Source organism: Terrapene carolina, unplaced genomic scaffold (genome assembly GCF_002925995.2).
Source record: "Terrapene carolina triunguis isolate 2854851 unplaced genomic scaffold, T_m_triunguis-2.0 Scaffold234, whole genome shotgun sequence".
Lineage (NCBI taxonomy): Eukaryota > Metazoa > Chordata > Testudines > Emydidae > Terrapene > Terrapene triunguis.
The window spans coordinates 7,611,095-7,631,181 of record NW_020664585.1 but is presented as its reverse complement, the minus strand read 5'-3'; the positions used below and the strand labels follow the sequence as shown (position 1 = coordinate 7,631,181).

Below are 20,087 nucleotides of genomic sequence, written 5' to 3'. Positions count from 1 at the left end.
AGATCTTTTTGCAATGGCTCACAATGCCAAGTGCCCACAGTACTGCTCCCGGGCCGGGCTGGGACACGACTCTCTGGGCGATGCCTTTCCTCTGAAATGGGAAGCCTCACTGTTGTATGCCTTCCCCGCAATCCCCCTTTTGAGCCGTGTCCTTCACAAGATCAAGCAAGACAAATCCAGAGTCATCCTCAATGCACCAGCATGGCCCAGACAAACGTCGTTCCCATACCTGAAACAGATGGCTGGGACACCACCATGAATCCTTTTCCTCATGCCTCATTTGCTGACACAGGATGCCTTCATCACCCCCAACATTTCAATATTCCATCTCAAGGCCTGGCTGATCTATGGATGACAGGACTTGAGACAGACTGTTCCAAGGAAGTACAAGACATACTACTACATACTACTGAACAGCCGGCGGCTGACCACACGAAAGACATACACGCACAAGTGGAAACCGTTCTGTACCTGGTGCCGGGACAAGCAGATTATTCCACAATCAGCCCCCCTACCCATAATCCTCGATTACATACTGACACTAAAAAAAAGTTGGGCCTATCTACTAGCTCACTCAGAGTCCATCTAGCAGTCATCACCTCCTTCCACACTAAGGTGGATGGAGTCACCATCTTCACTCACCCATTAAGCGCTTCCACAAGGGCTTAGAGAACAGTTATGCCACATTACGGGACCCGACTCCTATGTGGGATCTCAATCTCATTCTCCATGCCCTCATGGGCAAACCTTTTGAACCACGAATGACCTGCTCGTTGTTGCACCTATCCATGCAGGTTGCCTTCCTAGTAGCTATCACGTCAGCAGGAAGGGTGGAAGAGCTGGTGCCCTAATGGCGCACCCACCTTATACCACATTCCTCAAAGACAAAGTAATCTTACGACCACATCCTAAGTTTCCTACCCCCTTCCATTTCAACCAGCCCATTTACTTACCTGTATTTTCCCCAAATCGCACGCTGACAACAGGGAGGCCTCCTTCCACATACTGGACGTCCACAGAGTGCTAGCGTTCTATATAGACAGAACAAAAACATTTAGAAAATCATCCAGACTATTTGTATCCACAACAGGACATTCCCAAGGTCAAACCATCTCCAAGCAAAGTTTCTCAGTGGATATCTACCTGTCTCCAATGATGTTACCAAAACTATGATCTGCAAGCTCCCTCTGGTCTTTGCACATGCGCCACTAGAGCGCTCTCCACGTTGATAGCCTTTCTCAATAATGTATCCATCATGGACACTTGTAAAGCAGCTACCTGGGCATCAGCCCATACCTTTACCAAACACTATGCATTACAGCAACAATCAGCCGCAGATGCTCAGTTTGGATTCTCGGTGCTCTCCACCGTTCACAGATCAATTCCGAAGCCCCTCCTCTTCATCGAGGGGCATTCCTCTACAGTCATCTAAAGTGGAGCACCCCACAAGGACACTCCTCGAAGAAGAGAAGGTTAGTCATCTTGTGCAGTAACTGAGGTTCTTTGAGATGGTTGTCCCTGTGGGTGCTCCACTACCCACCTCCCCACTTCGGAGTTTCATGTTGATCCTTTGGGTTAGAGAAGCAATTGGGGGACAATTGGCTGCGCACGCAGGGGTAACCGCTCAGAGTGGCGCGAGATGGTTGCTGCACACATGGCCAACCAGGGCACTGCTACTACAAATCTCCGATTAGAAGTGCAGGGCGCCAAAACACCTAAAGTGGAGCACCCACAGGGACAACCATCTCAAAGAATCTCCGTTACTGCACAAGGTGAGTAACCTTCTCTTCACTTGATACACACTTACCTGGAGATAAAACTACCACTTGCCTTGGCTGTGCTGGTATTTTACAGTGACAGAGTCATCTCTTGTTAGCTATCTCCTTGTAAAAAACACACCATTTTTGTCCCCTGGTGTAGACTTGGCCAATGGAAATTGCAGTTCTTCAGCACCTCTCAGGATTTCATTTAAAGGTTTTCACGGATAGCAAAGCATGATTTTTAAACTTCAGATTGGCATGGATTTTACTGGAAAAAGTGATGAAAGGAGTGAATTGCAATGAGCTGGGAAATACGTCATGCAGATATTTTAATCCTCTTTCATGCTAGGTTTAAGAAACGGCAGCATATTCACATACATAAATGCGAAGAGCTGTCTGGATTTACAGCTACCTTTGACAAGAAAGTAACTCCCTCTCTTTGTATGCAGACTTGATCCGTTTTACACTGCCTAAGCAAGACCCCTGGTGTGAGTGGGGCTCTTGTCACCATCCCATATATTATTACGTGCTCTATTTTTAGAAACTAGCATGCGAGTGCATTTGACGTCATTCCAGTGTGATTTAGCTCGGCTATGCCAATCACACTGCTCGCTATTCCCAGAGGGGTGGATGGTGGGATAGTCGGGGGCTACAGAACCAACTAAGCTGTAATTAACTGCCTCTGCTCAGGGTCACAGTGGTCTTTCCACATGACAATTAGGAGGTAAAATTAGAATCGTAAGAATCTGACTCACATATTTAACCCTGTTACAGCAATGGAATAAATAGTTTTCATACAGCCATTACAATAACATGAGCCATTCGATGTTCTTTGTATGCTAAATGAAAATTGTAACCCTGCTGTGTTACATTAGAATGTTGCTGCTACAGGTACTTTGTGTGTGCTCCCTGTTCTGTAACATTGACGGGTGCACCACAATCATGAGTGAAACTGAGAGAGAGAGAACCAATCTCTCTTGCTTCTTTGTGTATGATTTTCACTTTAGCTGACTTAGTATCCTGTGAAGAGCTCAGCTAAAAAGAGTTCACAGTAGCTAGTTTCTAAATTGTATTTTGAAAGCTAATGCCACAAAAGGTTTACTTAGCACAATGAACTTTGAAATGGAAAATGAAAGGGATCAAGTAGATGTAAGAAAAGGAGGGCAAACAGACACTGAAGGAATTGTCATGTACTCTTGTTCTCACTGTATTAGTGTAAATCTGTCCATAGTGCACACTGAGAGCTTCCATAAAAATAGTTTGATAGCATTTTATTTAAATCACCCCAGTTAAAGTTTAAATAGATCTTTGTTCCAATTGGTATGGAAGCAATTTCCTTCTAGAAAACAGATTATTTCTCTCCATACTGTTCCAGGTAGTTTCCCATCTGAAAGTTAGTGGAAGCTGTAGCATGGCTTGTGTGCTGTTACAGTCGAGAAGAAGGCTTACAAATCAGACTATTCCCTTTTTAATTGCAAACTTTAAAAACAAAATGATTTTACACATCCTACTAATGGTTATAAATAGCTGCCGTTCAAAATAGCATAAGAGTGATACAAACAGCTTGCTTTAATGTGGCAGCTTGCGGGCAGGTTATAACCACAGTAAGCAAACAGGACTTGTAAAGTGGTACATTGACATCACACCAGCATCACTGGAATATTGTGCCTTAATCTATCGCTGCAGTGATAGATTTTCACAAGGTGCACACGACTATGTTCCTGTAGCAAAGACCATGTCAGGAACACTCTGCCTTGTTTATGTAGCTTTCCGCATACGCCTTTTTTTTTGTTTTTTCCAGCAAGCCCCTCCCGCCATAGTATATCCGAGTGGAGGATGCAGAGCATTGCCAGAGATTCAGACGACAGCTCAGATGATGAATTCTTTGATGCACATGGTATGTGGAACCAAAATGGTGATCAGTTGTTTTATCTTCTTAAAGGGTGGAGTTGGGAGGGGAGCAGGCAGTGAGACCACCTGCCTTGCTTGAAACTGTATTGTTTTCTAATCAAGGGTTTTATGCAGCATTGATGTAATTCAGAGCAGCACCCAGCAGACTGTTTCATTCAGCTGGGCAATATTTCAAGTTTAATGTAATCTGTCTGATTATTTTTTAACATGAAATGATCTTGAGTTCTTTTAACATATGGAACTTTGGTATTTTTTTGGTGCGAATGCACCTGGGTAAAATTCTGCAATTCTCTACACAAGCTGTGGATATAACCCTTAATATTTCTTATTCAGCATGACTGAGATTGTTTGTTTACAAATAGCCAAGTGGTAAAGCTCATGACAAGTAGAGTCCTGCCTGAGTAAGAAGAGACCCTAGTCTGTCTTTAGTAATAGTCCTTATTAACAGCTTGTATGCCTGCACGAAGAAATGCAAAAGGGAGTGAAGGGAGATGTCAGAGTTCACCAGCATTGAAAGTTTTTTTTCTGTAAGAATTCCTGAAGTGTTTTAGTGTGCTATAGCTCTCTCCACATATTTTTGTTTGCTGTCAGGGCCGGCTCCAGGCACCAATGCAGCAAGCAGGTGCCTGAGGCAGCCAACAGGAAGGGGCGGCACGTCCGGGTCTTCGGTGGCAATTCAGTGGTGGATCCTTCAGTCCCTCTCGGAGGGAAGGACCTGCCGCCGAATTGCTGCTGAAGAATGAAGCGGCGGCGGCGGTAGAGCTGCCACCGAAGTGCCGCCCATCACGTCTTTTTTTTTTTTGTTTTTGAGTGGTTTGGGGCGTTGGGTGACCAGACAGCAAGTGTGAAAAATCGGGACAATGGGTGGGGGGTAATAGGAGCCTATATAAGAAAAAGACCTCAAAATCAGGACTGTCCCTATAAAATCGGGACATCTGGTCACCCTGTTGGGGCAGCAAAAACGCTGGAGCCGGCCCTGTTTGCTGTGTGTATCTAAAAGGAGGATGCTCTGCTCTACAGCAATGATTCTCAAAGTCGGGCCGCCGCTTGTTCAGAGAAAGCTCATGGTGGTCCGGGCCGGTTTGTTTACCTGCCAAGTCCACAGGTTCGGCCGATCGTGGCTCCCACTGGCTGCGGTTCGCCGCTCCAGGCCAATGGGGGCTGCGGGAAGCGGCATGGGCTGAGGGATGTGCTGGCTGCCCTTTAGCGGCAGCTTTCCTTGAACAAGCAGCGGCCCGACTTTGAGAAGCACTGCTCTACAGGACTCGTATTGTATATATTTGTTAAGCACTGACAGTGAGTTCAGCACTGGTACAAAGCACTAACTACCAAGACACCCTTCTCCAAACAGCCTCCCAATGATCATCTAACAAGCTGGCTAACCTGCATTGCTGGAGCTGGCAAATGGTGTTGCTGGTACCATTTTGTAAATAGTATTTCATTCATGATTGACCGTAGCAAGTAGTACAGCTGAAGTGATTTACTTCAGAAAAGTTTTGATATCAAATATTACGAACATGCCCCACATTCTCAGGCTTTCCTTCAAATGTTTTCTTGTGGGAAGTAGCACGCTGCTATAGAGTAAGACTGCAGGTTAAGAGGCTGCTTTGAGTACAGGTTGGCTCGGGGTTGAAACCCTAAGTGTCACTGGCCCATCAGCCAGGGCTAACTTATTTTATGTGTCTTTATTTATTAACTTATATAGCTCCTGTAACAATTGTACCTCAGGGCTTTACCATAGCAATGTAAACATATGAATATAAGTGAGTCATCTAAACCAGTGGTTCTCAAACTTTTTTACTGGTGACCCCTTTCACAAAGCAAGCCTCTGAGTGCGACCCCCCCTTATAAATTAAAAACACTTTTTTATATATTTAACACCATTATAAATGCTGGAGGCAAAGCGGGGCTCAGGGTGGAGGCTGACAGTTCACAACCCCCCATGTAATAGCCTCATGACCCCCTGAGGGGTCCCAACCCCCAGTTTGAGAACCTCTGATCTAAACAAACTCATAGCTATCCACCATGCATTTTACCTTTTAACCGCTGACTAATAGAATCTAACGATGGACAACATCTGCTTAAATCATCTAGCTCATCTGCTGCCAATGAAAAATTCCTCCCTATTCTGCTTTGACTGCATCCTATTCAGTCTAGGTTGAAATGTGCTTAATTTGATTGGTTTTTTTCTTCACAAATCGATGTTCTCGACAATGCATATTAAGACTACTAGTTTTTTGGGTAGTGACAATCTGCTACACCCTTTATTGCAGACCAGACGGCTCTCTCATTAGACGCCAACTGCACTGGATTTGTGAATATGGAATGAGTGTTTCTTACAGTGAATACTGTAAGAGGGGCTTGCTGGGCCAGTACCATGGAAACTAAGTGTTGATTGGGGTATGAGTCAATGATGAATTCAGTTCCTCATGAGTGCTTCCCGTATACATTCAGATTTCCTTGCTGAATAGTGAGTGTAATCTGAGCCTATAAAGATTTTTATCTTGTTAGACTTTCCACATGTTCTCAGTCACTGGCATGTTCTGGTAAGGAGAGTTAAAAATACAGTAATATCTATACTGTAATAAATGATAATAACAGGAGTAATATCATATTTGGTGATCACTAAAGCAGCAGTAAGACCTATAATTAAACCTCTCAAGGAAATGAGTTCAATATTTAGATTAAGTTGCTGGAGAAGCTTTGAATTTAATCTCCCCCTTTTTGTTCTCTCTCTGTTTGACACACACGATTTCTCTGGTATATTCCCGTTGGCAGAGGTATCATGTGATGTTACCTGTTTGTACATTCTCTCTGTGCAGTGAAATTAGATCAACTCAAGTTTTATTGGGGTTGGAAGAATTAAATAGCATGTCGACATGACCATTTCCAGGTCGCTATCTTTTATGGTTGAGGTGTTATTAAAAGCACTAAAAATAAACAGTCTTTCCGCAGCAGTGCATTCAACCCCCTTTATATAACTCTTAGCTGTTTATCAGATTTTCTGAAAAGAATAGTGTTTCAAAATCTTTTTGTTCCTGATCCAAAGAACCTTGCAACTAACGATCTTATTAGTAGCTGTAAAGCAACAAAAAAAGAGAGAACCCTAGCCTGTGAATCTGAAGATTATAGCTTTTACATCTTGGAGACAGCTGAAATTGCAGTCATTTTTATGTTTATAACTCAGTTAAATTTACCTCTTCAGGAAAACAAATCGCTAAGCATGGAACGATAAATACAATTAAAACACAATTAACCTTCAATGATAAATACGATTTCAAATCAGGATTACATAAAAGCTGAACAAAAGCAGTGTGTTATGTGCAGATCTGAGGTGGTTTCTCTTCAGTGTCAGAGGGAAGAGTGCCCAGAAGTCAAAGATGGTCTGCTAGAGAATTGGCCTCTGACTGTGGGCAGTCACAAGTTTTAGAATAATGATATTGATATAGTGCCTATCATCTGACAAGCTCGTTATGCTTAACAAATAATAATTTAATGAAGGTGGAAGTTGTATGAGGCATAATGTTGCACACGCTCTGGTAACACAGATTCTAATGCTCTTCCAAGACAGATTTTCTTTGCTGCTATGTCTCTTGAGTCTGGACAAGAAATACTAATGAAGTCACTTAATAACTGTGTTTAATTAAATCTATCCCTGCAGATAGCTGTGCTTGACTGAATAATGGTGATAGCTCATAGGAAGATAATTGGTACGCCGCAAATCCAATGGTCTTTCATACATTTCCATTTGAGAATTAAAAATATTTTTAATAGAGCAGATTTTGCTGGTGGGTTTTTACTAAGTCCCACTCATCAGTGTAGGAAAAACAAATATTTAATATGCTCCAGCTTCCAAGTCTCAAAACTGAAAAAAGAAAAAAATCACTTAACAACTTAACAACTTCCTGGCTAACAATCAGGCCGGTGTGTCAATAGGGGTGTTATACAGTTAAGTCTGTTTGTTTGCCATACTTGGCATTTTTCAAATGTGATTTGAAAGAATTTTTCACTTACTAAGACATGAGCTCAGAGTTCTGAGCAAACTATGATGTCATCATTACATACATCAAACATTTATAGGAGCCTATCACCATACTATTAGAGCGCACTTTACCCAGCTTAAAATTGCATCCAAGACCTTGTCCAGGAATGAGGAGCCATTGCACCATTCCCTCCTTTAGCTCATGTGCTTAGAATCTAGAGAACAGAGTGACACCATTGGGCAGGTCTACACATTAAACTTTTGCCAGTACAGTAATGTTGGCAAGGGGTGCAATTTTTTAACAACATGTTTGTATCGGTAAAGTCCTAGTATAGATGTAGTTATACCAGCAAAAAAATGCTTTACCTATATAGCTTATTTCATTCAGGGGTATAAGCTATACCAGCAAAAGCACTCTTTTGCCAGTATAAGCTGCGTATACTCTAGGTGAGTTTGCCAATATAGCTATCCTGGCAAATTTCTTCTAGTATAGACTAGGCCTAGTGGCTGGGATTTCTAGCCCATGGTCAGTATAAAGTGGAAAGCCTGTGCAAAGTGGGTGTCTTGCTACTCTTCCTAAATGTGACCAGGTTCAGGCTTAGATTTATTCAAATTTATTAATGCCCAAAATAGCCTTGGGAATTAGGTTCACTTTATTCCTTTCAGGTAGTTGTGGTGTTAACAGTAATGATACTTAGCACCCTTTAATCCAGAGATCTCAGAGCTAGACAAACAAGGCAGCTAAGCTTCCTAACTCCTCTGGGAGATATGTACGGCAAATGTAGGGATTGCTTCATCCACTCCTGAAATGCAGCAACTCCTGAAGTGGATCATGGTGCTTGTTTATTATTTATTATTTGTATTACTGTAGCACTTAGGAGCCCTACTCATGGGTCAGGACTCCCATTGTATTACATTCCGTACAAACGGAACAAAAAAGATGGTCCCTGCGCCAAAGTGCTAACCATATTAGTATAAGACAAGAGACAACAGATGGATACAGACAGACAGGGAGCACAAGGAAACAATGGGTATGACTACCCCATGGCAAAAAAAAAAAAAAGCTACTTCAGCGAGTCTCCGAGCCTGGGTCACCTGACTTGGGCTTGCAGGGCTAAAAATAACAGTAGACATTCCGGCTCAGGCTGGTGCCCAGGCTCTGAAACCCAGTGAGGGGGAGGGTCTCAGAGCCTGGGCTCCCACCTGAGCGTCTACACTGCTGTCTTTAGCCCCACAGTGTGAGCCCCGTGAGACCAAGTCAGCTGACCTGGGCTCTGAGACTTGCTGGCATGAGCTTTATTTGGTCTGTGTAAACATACCCAATGAGTCTGTGTCAGTCAGCATGATGGGCAGTGGTCTCAGCCACCAGCCCTCATCAGGTTGTTTTTGTAGGCATCATGGCAAAGGAGAGTTTCAGTGGATGATAGTCAGTTAGTTTTGTGGATGTTTATGGGGAGCTCCTCCTGAGCTTAAGCAGAGGCGTGGGAGAAAGCACGAAGGCGCTTGTTAGAAAATGTAACTAATGGGCAATGGAAGCTGGTATCATGGGCTGATCGGAGATGAGAGTCAACATCCTGATAGTGAGAGAGGGCCATCAAGGGCCTTGAAAGTGAAGACCAGAGCTGAGGTTTGATGCAGCAGACAAGCGGGAGCCAGTGGAGGGATGCAAAGAGAAGGTTGACATGGTCAAAACAATGGGCTAAGAAAACTGTTTGCAGCAGCATTCTCAGTGGATAAGAGGGGGGCAAGATTGCGTTTGTCAAGGCCAGAGAGAAGGATGTTGCAGTATTCAAGACGCGAGATGGTGAGGGCGTGTATGAGAGAGTTAGCTGTGTGGATGGATAAGAAAGTCTGTGTCTTAGAGATGTTATGCAAGAAAAATTGGCAAGATTTAGACACACCCTGGATATGAGGAGCTAGAGAGAGGTCCAAGTTGAAGATGTGCCCATTGTACAAGCATGAGTGACAGTCAGTATGATGGTGTTGTCCATAGTGATCGAGAAGGGAGATAGCAAGGATGGCTGGGGAGAGGGAGATCAGGAGCTCTGTTTTAGGCACGTTGAACTTGAGCTGGTGGCTAGACATCCACAAGGCGATGTCAGAGAGACAAGCCAAGGTTTTAGTTTGGACAGAAGGAGACAGATCTGAAGTAGTAGGGGTAAATCAGTGAGGCTGTTTAAAATCATACAGCAGTGTTTACAATATAGTTTAGGACAGAAAATGCATCAAGGAAAATACCAAAACTTGGATTCTAACAGCTAACAAGAATTTAAAGCTATTTATGCACATTTCAGAGCTATACACAGATTACTTGTATACTCTGTTGATGAACTTAAACAGTTCTTCTTTTGTATTTAAAATGCATTTTGCTCTCACTGTCCTGAGAGCTGGTGTCTGTATAAGATTCCAGGATTGTCACTCTCTGTGTGTTGCTCTGAAGCCTAGAAGGTCTATTGAGTCAGCGTAAACCGATGGAGACAGCTACAAGAAGGATTGAGAACTCTTTTTGTTTAGAATATCACCAGGTTCAATCATCACTGGGATTTGTGATCTGTTACCATCCAATGTCTAAGTCTTCAGCCATTTTGACTTTACAAATTGTAGCTGTGAGTCGTAGTACATGTATCTATGCCATGCCAAGAGTCCTAGACCATTGTGATACCAGAGGTAACTCAACCAGTGACCAGCCTTACTCTGTAGTTAATTTGCATGCGCCAATTTTATTGGTTGCATGAGGGAGACTGCACAGATGGTGGCCTTTGTGGCCCAACTGCCACACCCAAGTGACGGCACGAGATTTCAGCTACTAGTTGATTATACAAACACCACGTTTAAACATTATCTTGCCTCAAATTGCAATGAGGTTACACAGAATTAATAAAGGTATACTTTTATTTATAGACATGCTGTCTGTAGTGTGTGTATGTGTGTGCATACACACATCTGCACACACATGTATACAAGTGTATCATAAAAATATTTTTTCTGTCTTTAAAGAGGGCTTGTCCGATAACGAAGAGGTGTTCCCAAAAGAAATCACCAAATGGAGTTCCAACGATCTCATGGATAAAATTGGAAGCTCTGAATGCGATGTCCAGGGTAATTTATTTCTTTTTACTTCACACTGTACATAGCATGTTTTACGGTCACTTAATTTAATCGTCCTGACCAGCCTCTAAAGAAGATAAAATTTGTTACCCCCATTTTACAGCTGCAGAAACTGAGGCAGAGAGAAGTGACTTGCCCAAGGCCCCGGAGAGAGTCAGTGTCCAAGCAGGGGTTAGGAATAGGGAGATCTTGTCTCTCAAACTCTCTCTCTCTTACGTTCCATTTCAGTTTGATTTCTTACTATAACAAAAGCAATTATCTGATAAAATGATTAAACGCTCTGGTGCAGTCTTAAATCACCCATACATTCCTCAGACTTTTTAACCCCTTCTTCTTCCTTGCTCCCTCCCCATACAACAGGGGTTTCTGTTAGGAGAAGGTTTAGCCTTCTCACCTGTATCCTCCTCATCTGATAACATCTTCCTCTCTAAGCCTTTTTGAAGTGGTGGAAGGAAATAGACTCATCAAGTTAGACTGATTCAAGTAAATCCACGCATGCAAGAGCAGGTCAAACCCCATTCCCTTGTTAGAGTTCAAACAGCCTCTTCCATGCTCCTGTGCAGCTGATTGTTTCTAACAGCTGTGCAAGGGTCTCTCCCACTGCCGCCCTTTAGTTGCTGGAAAAGAACAGTTATCTCCTTGCTGAAGAGACATATGGCCAAATTCAGACTGTTGTTAGCGATTTGCAATTCCATTTCCTTCAGTGGGCTCCTGTCTGCTCATACCAAATCTGAATTGGGCCCCTTTTTTAAAAATATGGGCCGTGTCCTCAGTTCTACAGCTGGATATCCTTTAGAAAAACCTTCATGTTAAAAAAGAGAGAACTACTAGGACATTTAATGATGGCGTAGTTCATGAGTTCTCAACTTGGGAGGTGACCAAAAAGTGTTGGGATCACACATACCCCATCGTTCCCATACTGCTAAATGGGAGAGGGAATCTGGCTAGGTGGGAGGTGGATCCTGATGTGGAAAAAACTGAGAACCACTGCCACAGCCAATGCCATCATTTATATAGCTGCTGTATAAAATGGAGTCTGGCTGTATTACATTAGAAACCTCTTTAATTCCAGATGACTTGTATCATGAAACATCAACAGAGTACCATGCTGGTTCCAGTGTGGAAAGGCTAAGCATCATAGAGGTAAGCCCTTAGATTGCATCGAATTAAAATCCCCTGTTTGTTTAGAGAATGTAGCTGGTGAAGTGATGGAGTAAATAGTGCCCTTCATTGCTGCAGATGTTTTTTATGTGACCCCTGTGGCATCTCTGTGTCATGGAGCTAGTTCATGACCATGCTTACACAGTTACTTCACTAAGGTACCTACCTATGGAATATTGTTAACCACACATAAAAAACGACAAAGCTTGTGAATGTCAATCATAAAGTCCCTCAGCTGAAAGAGCAAATGATGTACCCTTGAACTAGCCTAGCAGCAAACATATTCAGAAGTAGCTGTCAATGCACTGTTCAGAACCATTTTCCAACTCGGTTATAGAGATAGGTCCAAATCTGAGCCCCACATATAAACAGCCATGATGTTCAGGGACGTTGTGAGCTCTTTGTGGTTCAGGCTCAACTTTCGTTGTAGCACAAAGTGGGGCAGGGATTTTTATTCCTCCCTCTAGAGAGACATGCAAGCTCAAATCACGTTATGGACAAATCCTCCCCACCCGCCACCAAACACCCTCTAGTTTTGTTCCAAAATTAACATGCGCAGAAATGAGGTGGAAAACAAATAGAATGAGGGTGTAATAGAGTAATTCTAAAATCTCTGAATTGTTCCTTATGGGGAGGAGCCGTGTTTTTATTTTACAAGTTTAACAAGTCTTAATTATCCAAGAATAGTTGTATTTCAAGAAACGTGTCTTGAAGTCATTTTCTAGGGCTTGATTGGATTAAAGAATCCAAATAGCCCTCTCCACCCCTTACCTTACCTTTACGAGCAGAAGTCATTGAACTTGACAGGAAAGGAGCCTACAGGCATCTTGCTGATAAGCCTCTGGGTGATTCATGGCATCTCAGAACTACACGGGGAAGAACTACACACACAAAACATTTATTACTGAAAGTAAAAGCAATACTGACCTGGTATAACAGCGCCTCTCATGCTTTTAGTCATGCACTTCCAGACAAGAATCCACTTTGCAGACACAGTAGGCCAAAGTGAATGAGGTGTAAGTGGTGGTGTAAGTTACAGAGACTAATAATAATAATTAATAATACTTAGCTCTTATACAGCATTCCATCCATAGACAAATTCTAACTAGAAATTCCATTGTTTGAAGTCTTTAAATATAGTCTGGATGTCTTTCTAAAAGATTGCATAGCTCAACCAGAAGTTATGGGCTTGGCACAGGATCTGTTGTATGAAATTCTCTGGCCTGTGTTATACAGGAGGTCAGGCTAGATGATCAGAATGGTTCCTTCTGTCACTAAACTCTATGAATCTCAAACTCACTGTTGAGTTGGGTGAATATCACTACCCCCATGTTACAGATAGACACATCATCCATAGACCTTGGTGCCTCTGATACTGGGTAGATGTGGGGAAGAGTTTACACTGTTATTACTTGTGCTAGGAAAAATTAGGACTTGAGTTACTCTACAGAACTGTCAATCTGGCACCTTTTCATGAGCACAAAATTCACGATAAAAAATGACATTGCATTCTAAGAAAAAAAATGTTTGGGTTAACATAAGAAGGTTTGGAATGTAGCCTCCATTACCATACAGGGATAAAGTGTTAGGAGAAAGGATTAGAGCAGGACTCCCACAGTGTTTTTGCTAAAATTATATGATGACGCCTTAAATATATGTTGAATGTTTTGACCTGGTCAAATGCAGTGAAGGAGTCAGTGACACTAGTTATTACCTAGATGATACAAGTAAAAATGGATATTTTTGAACATGCTTTTGGGGTATCAGCATTACCTCTCAGGCATTTCGGGAAGAAAGAATCAAGTTTCTTTAAAGATACCCTCACTACAGGATTCCTTCTTGCGCTTGAAATAAACCATTTCTCCACCGTTCCGTATCTTGAAGTGCACCAGTTACAGTTGTATGGACAATATATGTGTTTTGTTGCTATTGGGTAGGAATTGGCCTGTCCCCTGGAGATGCCTGTATTTCAGGGCAGTGTTGTAAGTACATTGTGAAGGGCTGTGGACTAGAAGGTGCTAAATAAACATAGTGTTGTTGGGGCAAATACCAAAGGCTTGGGGGAAACAAGTACTTCCACTATATTTTGTTTAATTTCCTTTTAGGATGAATCAGTGCAGCCATCAATGCAGCCAAGCAAAATCCACGTCCTAATCTTGGTACTACATGGAGGAAACATCCTGGATACAGGAAGTGGTGACCAGAATTCAAAACAAGGAGATGTCAATACTATCACAACAGTGTTTGATACAGTAATGAGGGTACATTACCCAGCTGCTCTTGGACACATTGCACTCAAGCTAGTTCCTTGCCCAGCCATCTGCTCAGAAGCCTTTTCACTGGTATCCAAGTAAGTTTGTGCTCCTTTATCTTGGAGAGGGGCGCATTTGTAAATTTTTACTCTGTTGTAGTGCATCTATAATCAACGCTATGGGGTATGCTCTGACCTTGTTGAGGATGCCTAATATTGATGACAGCTATCCACACACTTTGAGAGCGCACTTTATTAATTAACTAGCAAGCCTTCCAGCCTCAATTTCATACATGGCTGTAATGAATACAGTACAATAGCAATGCAGCTGAAGTTCTGTGATTGATTTACTCAAACTAATCAGATAAGTACTTGAACTTGACTTTACAGAGTTATTGTCCAGCGGTCATTCTGACTGTGTGTGTTCTCTGAAGATTTAGGTTTAAGGGGGAAAGAAGTGTGTTTTCCCCAGCCCTAGAGCATTTCTACCAGCAAGAGAACACACAGCTTTTGTACTTTGAGATTTTTTTTTGTGATCTGAAACATTGATTGTGCTGGCTGCAAATGATGAACTCAATGCAAGCCTCTGTCTCTTTCATCTCCTCTCCTATATTCAGCCTTAGCCCTTACAGTTATGATGAAGGATGCCTCTCCAATAGTCAGGATCACATTCCACTCGCTGCACTTCCTCTGCTAGCAACATCATCCCCACAATATCAGGAGGCGGTAGCCACGGTGATTTTGAGAGCCAATCAAGCCTACAGCGAATTCATTAAATCACAAGAAGGCACATCATTTACTGGCCAGGTGAGTAAGGTCCTGTTTTAGAACAATAAAATGAAAAGCAGACAAGGCCATTTCCCTCTGAATCTCTTGGAAGAGTTGGAAACGTTTGACAATGCTGGGCTAATTTATGAAAATGTTTTCTTGGGCTTTTTGTTTTGTTTTTAAGATAAAGATTTTCCCTTATTTTACACTGTTCTTATTGGAGATTAATTTTTATAAGAAGAAAATGCAAATTAGAGCTCAGAAATTTAGCTGTAAAAATGTGAAGTTTAAACAAAAGACACCATAGGTGTGATGTATCTCTCCAAATGAGGTGTAAGAAATGCTCTTTATCTGTTTTAGGTACTCCTCTGGCCCCCATTACCGTAACATCTGAGATCCTCACAATCTTTAACGTATTTATCCTCACAACGCCCCAGGAGGTAGGGCAGTGCTATTGTCCCCACTGGAGTGCTGCAGTCTCCAGACGAGGAACTGAGGCACCGAGAGGCTAAGTGACTTTGCCCAAGGTTGCACAGGAAGTTTGTGAGAAGGGAATTGAATCTGGGCCTCCTGAAACCCAGGGTGGTGCCTTAACCGCCGGACTGTCCTCTTCACCATGTATCACAAGTGCTTCTGCCTCTCCCCACCTTTTATAATCAGGGATTTCATGACCTCCCATATGGGAAGAAATTATCTCAGATCCTGCCTCAAGCCAGATCTGCTCCAGAGCTGGAAACCTTCCAAGGTACCTCACAGCCTGGTATAGAGTAACTGCTGACCCAGAACTCACCCATCTGACACATGATGGTCAACAATTCCATAACTGCTTGGGCTAGCGAGAGCTCCTAGGCAGATATTATCTGATTAAGCGGTGATGCTGATAACTACATTGAAGGATCTCATGTTCCCCATTTTCTGGGCTTAGATGTTTTATTCCTTTAGCTAGTATTTCTGTGAATTCAAAGTGAGGGGGATCATTTTGGGTTTTTTCCCCACCTCTGGTTGCTCTTTCAGGTCTGTTTGGTAGGGGACTGCGTAGGAGGAATCCTGGGATTTGATGCCTTATGTTACAGCAATCAGACTGTGTCTGAGAGCCAAAACAGCAGCCGACGAGGGAGTATTGTGAGTGTGCAGGTAATGTAGCCTACTAGAAACCAGTCAGGATAACCCTGTTGGCCACAGAACTTCCCTGTCCGCCCCTAGCTCCAGACGGAAGGGAGGGTTCCACCTTTAATCCTTCCCCATTCTACCTCCAGTCATCCCCCTGTGCCCAGAGCAGAGGCACTATGGAGGACTGGTTAGGACTCTGTCAGTGATGCCCTAATATCAGCAATAGTCACCACTGCTAACCTGCTTGTCAAAGCAGAAGAATGTATTTTAGAAAACATGGACTGTTTCTAATTTATTTGGGGCTTTCATCAGAAAGAACAAAGCTCCGTTTTCCAGTTTCATGGAGGGTGTGTGCACACTGGGGTGTGTGCTTGTGTCCCTACTTTTGGGGTAGGCTTTGCCCAACCCTGCTGTGTTGTATTGTTTTGTATTATACGCCCGCCTAGTGGCTATAGAAATGTTGTTTTGTTTTAGGTTTGAATACCAGAAATCCCATATGAAGCTATTTTTTTTTTAGTATATTTGTCAAGTGAAAATTCATTACAGACTAGGATGTTCTGAGTAATCTTGCTCAGGACCATCAAACCTCCTATTCTCCCAGACGGTGTGAGTGGAGCTTCAAGTTGTTAGTGCCCTTTTTAAGCTTTTCAGTTGCACTCCGAGGTAGGTAAAGTAGAAAAATTCCCGGAGTGCACTTAGATAGGGTAGGTGTGTTAGGAAATGGAGAGATTAGGTAGATTTGAACTGGAACAAATGAGGAGGCAGTGCAGCTGTTTGAAGAGGGAGGGTCTAATGTGGTTGCACTTCTGACTTGCTGCCTGATGCCTGTGTACTTCAAATCCTAGGACACTGACCTCCTGTCTCCTGGAATAATTGTGAACAACAGTTATTGTTCCAGTGGCTCCAACCTGGAGGCCAGCAGACACCTCAGCAGAAGCAACATTGATATTCCTCGGAGCAACGGAGAGGATCCAAAGAAGCAGCTGCCCCGAAAAAGGAGTGATTCATCAACCTACGAAATGGATACAATAAAGCAACATCAGGCATTCCTTTCAAGGTAAGGTTTCAAAGGAACAGTGAGTCAGGAATCCCTGGGGACAAGAGAGACACCCGTGTGCAGTTTTAATGTTGTTTTGTAACCCCGGGGATGGCAAGGTTTAGGAACGTTGTTGAAGAATATCAGAGGTGTTCAGATTCCATTGGCAAGTGTGGGCTTTACAGAGGAATTACCAGCAGCATTGTACAGTACCATGTGATTGTGGGGACAAAATTAACTATGAGCTGCTGCTGTGCTGCACCCACATTACAGTGGGGGGAAAACAGCCGCATAAGAGTAGCAAGAGGTTGGTGGTTGTTTTTTTGCCATGTTACTGCAGCAGAGTAAGTATGTAACCAGTGCAGCTGACGAGACAGGAGAACTTAGAGTCAAATGTCATTTTAAGTTTAGGCATCTATCAAAATTGATCCTGACCTGGCTGGCCTGTTGGTCGGAGAGATGAGTCCGAGCCATCTGTTATGAGCATCCCTAAACATTGGGATATTTTGAGTCTGGATATGAACGCCGACCCTGGGCCCTTCCCGGGTTCCTAGGGCCCTTTGCTGCTATTCTGGAGACACAAGTCCAGGGCAGTAGTCCCTTGCTCCCAGGCCATGGGGTTTGGGATGCTCTAGGTGCAGCACTACAGTCCCCAGAATTGCTCAGCTTTGTCCAATACTGACCCTAACCCTGTTTAAGGAGCAGCATTGACTGGCTCTGAAGGGTGATTCCAAAGCCAAGCCTTCTTGCCTGGAGGTGAGTGGGAGCAGCCCAGGGCCTTGCATGTCAAGCAGGGAGATGAGGGATCCTCAGGGCTCTGCCAGAGGCACAGTGGAACCCTGGGAGAGGAAATGAGATGATCATGGATCCTAAAAGAACAGAATCCTGGGCATTAGAGATGGAAGAGACCAATTAGTTCCCATCCAGTACGTTCCCAGTTAGTGCAGGAGTGTCCTCGACAGGTTACTAGACTGAGCACAGCATTAGATTTACGTGTTGTAAGCTTTGGGTCCCCCCATCACTTCCCTTGGCATACTGCTCCCCACTCTAACAGAGTGCTGGGAGGAAGGTTTTTGTTCTTGCTCTTCAGCCTGAATTTTCCCTTTTGGGAAATCTTTCATAACACCCTCCTGAATCTCCCGGTGCATAGGCTCAGCCAGCAGCACGTGTTGTATATTTACTGTATTGCCAGCACAGGCAGCCAAAGTTACCTCTGCCCTGTTAACCCCCTCCTCCAAATTAATGTGTACCCTTTACTAAGCATGGAGCCTGTTCAGTTACATCAAAAGTCTGTTTCAGTTTCTTACATATATTGAGGCCCTTACGTAGCGTAATACTGAACTTTTTAAATGATTCTCGAGAAAATCACTTAATTTATTATTAATCGAATTACTTTCCTAGAGGAAGGTCCTGTTACCACTTAGATACTGTTCAAGGAGCGCGTCTTTGAAGCAGGATGCTTATGTCCTCACTGCTGCATTTCCATCAGCTTGTGGAATTAGGAGAGTTCTAGACATTTCCTACTGATCCTTCCCTGTCACTTCCTGACAAGCAATGAACCCTATATTCAACTCCAAGCCTCATTTTCCTACACCAGCTAAGGTCTTCTTTCCATTCCAGCTTGAGGGCTTGGACTCTACTCACCTGTCAGGGGCACTTTACTAAAAGATTTATACAAGAGGGAAGGTAGGAAAGTGAATGGCATTGGGGCTGCTATATTAAATGGAACTGCTATATTTAAAAAGATGGCTGCATTTAGGAAAACCAATAAGCTCTTTCCAGCAGGCTAATAAAAGACAATCAGTCTCTTATCGTAGCTTAGCAAGGCAACCTCCCGTATTAGACAGGCAAATGCTGGTCAAATCAAAACGTATTGCTTTCTCCTCCTTGCTTGCTCTAGAAGCCAGAGAGGGCTGTAGCCTGGACTGAACCAAGGAAGATGCCCTTATTTGGTATCTGGCAAGCAGCTTCCTGTTTACTTTGCAAAACGGGTGGTGGGCTAGGGATACTGGCAGGTCCACTGTGTTTACCCCTGTCTGATTGCATATAACCAGCATGTTACATAATTGTTACATTACACTCTGCTTATGATGATTGACTAATGAACAGCAGGGTAACCAGTACAATCTCCTATCACTACATCACTTTACCACTAGTAGGAATTTTTGCTATGAAAACCAAGACATGATGTAATATGATTACATGGCTTAATGCAGAGATCTTGGCAGGAGAGAGACCCAAGTTTTCCTAATGAGCACAGCAAATGTGTGTCATTCAGGCAGCCTGGCATATGGCGATCTTTCCATCGGTGCCCAATGCAGATTTTAACACATGCCAAAGACAGATTAATTTTCATTCGCATGTTAGACTTATCCACTACTTTGGGACAATGCCCAGCAAAGTCAGAGCATCATCTGGTGAGACGACCACTCTTTTATTTTTAAATTCAATCCTTCTGCACTGCTACAATATTTCTGGTTGTGTTGGTTTTATATTATTGTCAATTAGTTGACTTGCTACTAAACCCAATTGGATCCTGTCTAATCACTGCAGCTGTAGCATTCTAAAGTAAAAGCAGGACCATGTGGATTGGTTTTGGGCATGATGGATTCTGATTCCCCCTCAGATCTCATTTCCTTTGATTCCCAAAAGGGCTGTTGCATATCCACTAAAATGAGAAAAACTCTACCAAACGGCTTATTAGAGTGTTTTCTCTCTCCCCTATATCCGACCTGAAGGAAGGTGCTTGGAATGTAACAGAAATTGAAACCCATCTAGAAAATCCGTTCCTGCCATAATACATCTGATATATGTGCCGTCTGTCATTTTGTGTATTCATTTGAATCAAGCTAATGGACTGGTTCTTCTCTAAAAGGGTGAACTTGTTGCTTATCAAGTTGTCTTAGTTACACATAAGACCAACGTGTTGCAGCCCTGACAGCTAAAATGGTTCTAATTTTACCAGAGGATTGTTCTTTTGCACACGCACGCTAACATCAT

The 20,087-nt window shown here is 43.0% G+C and overlaps 1 protein-coding gene across 6 annotated transcripts in view; it reads left to right on the top strand.

Annotated features, from left to right (window-relative positions):
- The window catches only part of PITPNM2 (phosphatidylinositol transfer protein membrane associated 2), a 197,860-nt gene that overhangs the window by 143,171 nt on the left and 34,602 nt on the right, over window positions 1-20,087 (top strand). For all 6 annotated transcript variants that reach the window (XM_024196154.3, XM_024196153.3, XM_024196155.3 and 3 more), the window contains 7 exons: window positions 3,562-3,657; window positions 10,651-10,752; window positions 11,834-11,904; window positions 14,028-14,272; window positions 14,791-14,980; window positions 15,956-16,075; window positions 16,897-17,108. In XM_024196154.3, the coding sequence (XP_024051922.1) occupies window positions 3,562-3,657; window positions 10,651-10,752; window positions 11,834-11,904; window positions 14,028-14,272; window positions 14,791-14,980; window positions 15,956-16,075; window positions 16,897-17,108 (1,036 nt within the window). The remainder of the gene's footprint in view (window positions 1-3,561; window positions 3,658-10,650; window positions 10,753-11,833; window positions 11,905-14,027; window positions 14,273-14,790; window positions 14,981-15,955; window positions 16,076-16,896; window positions 17,109-20,087) is intronic.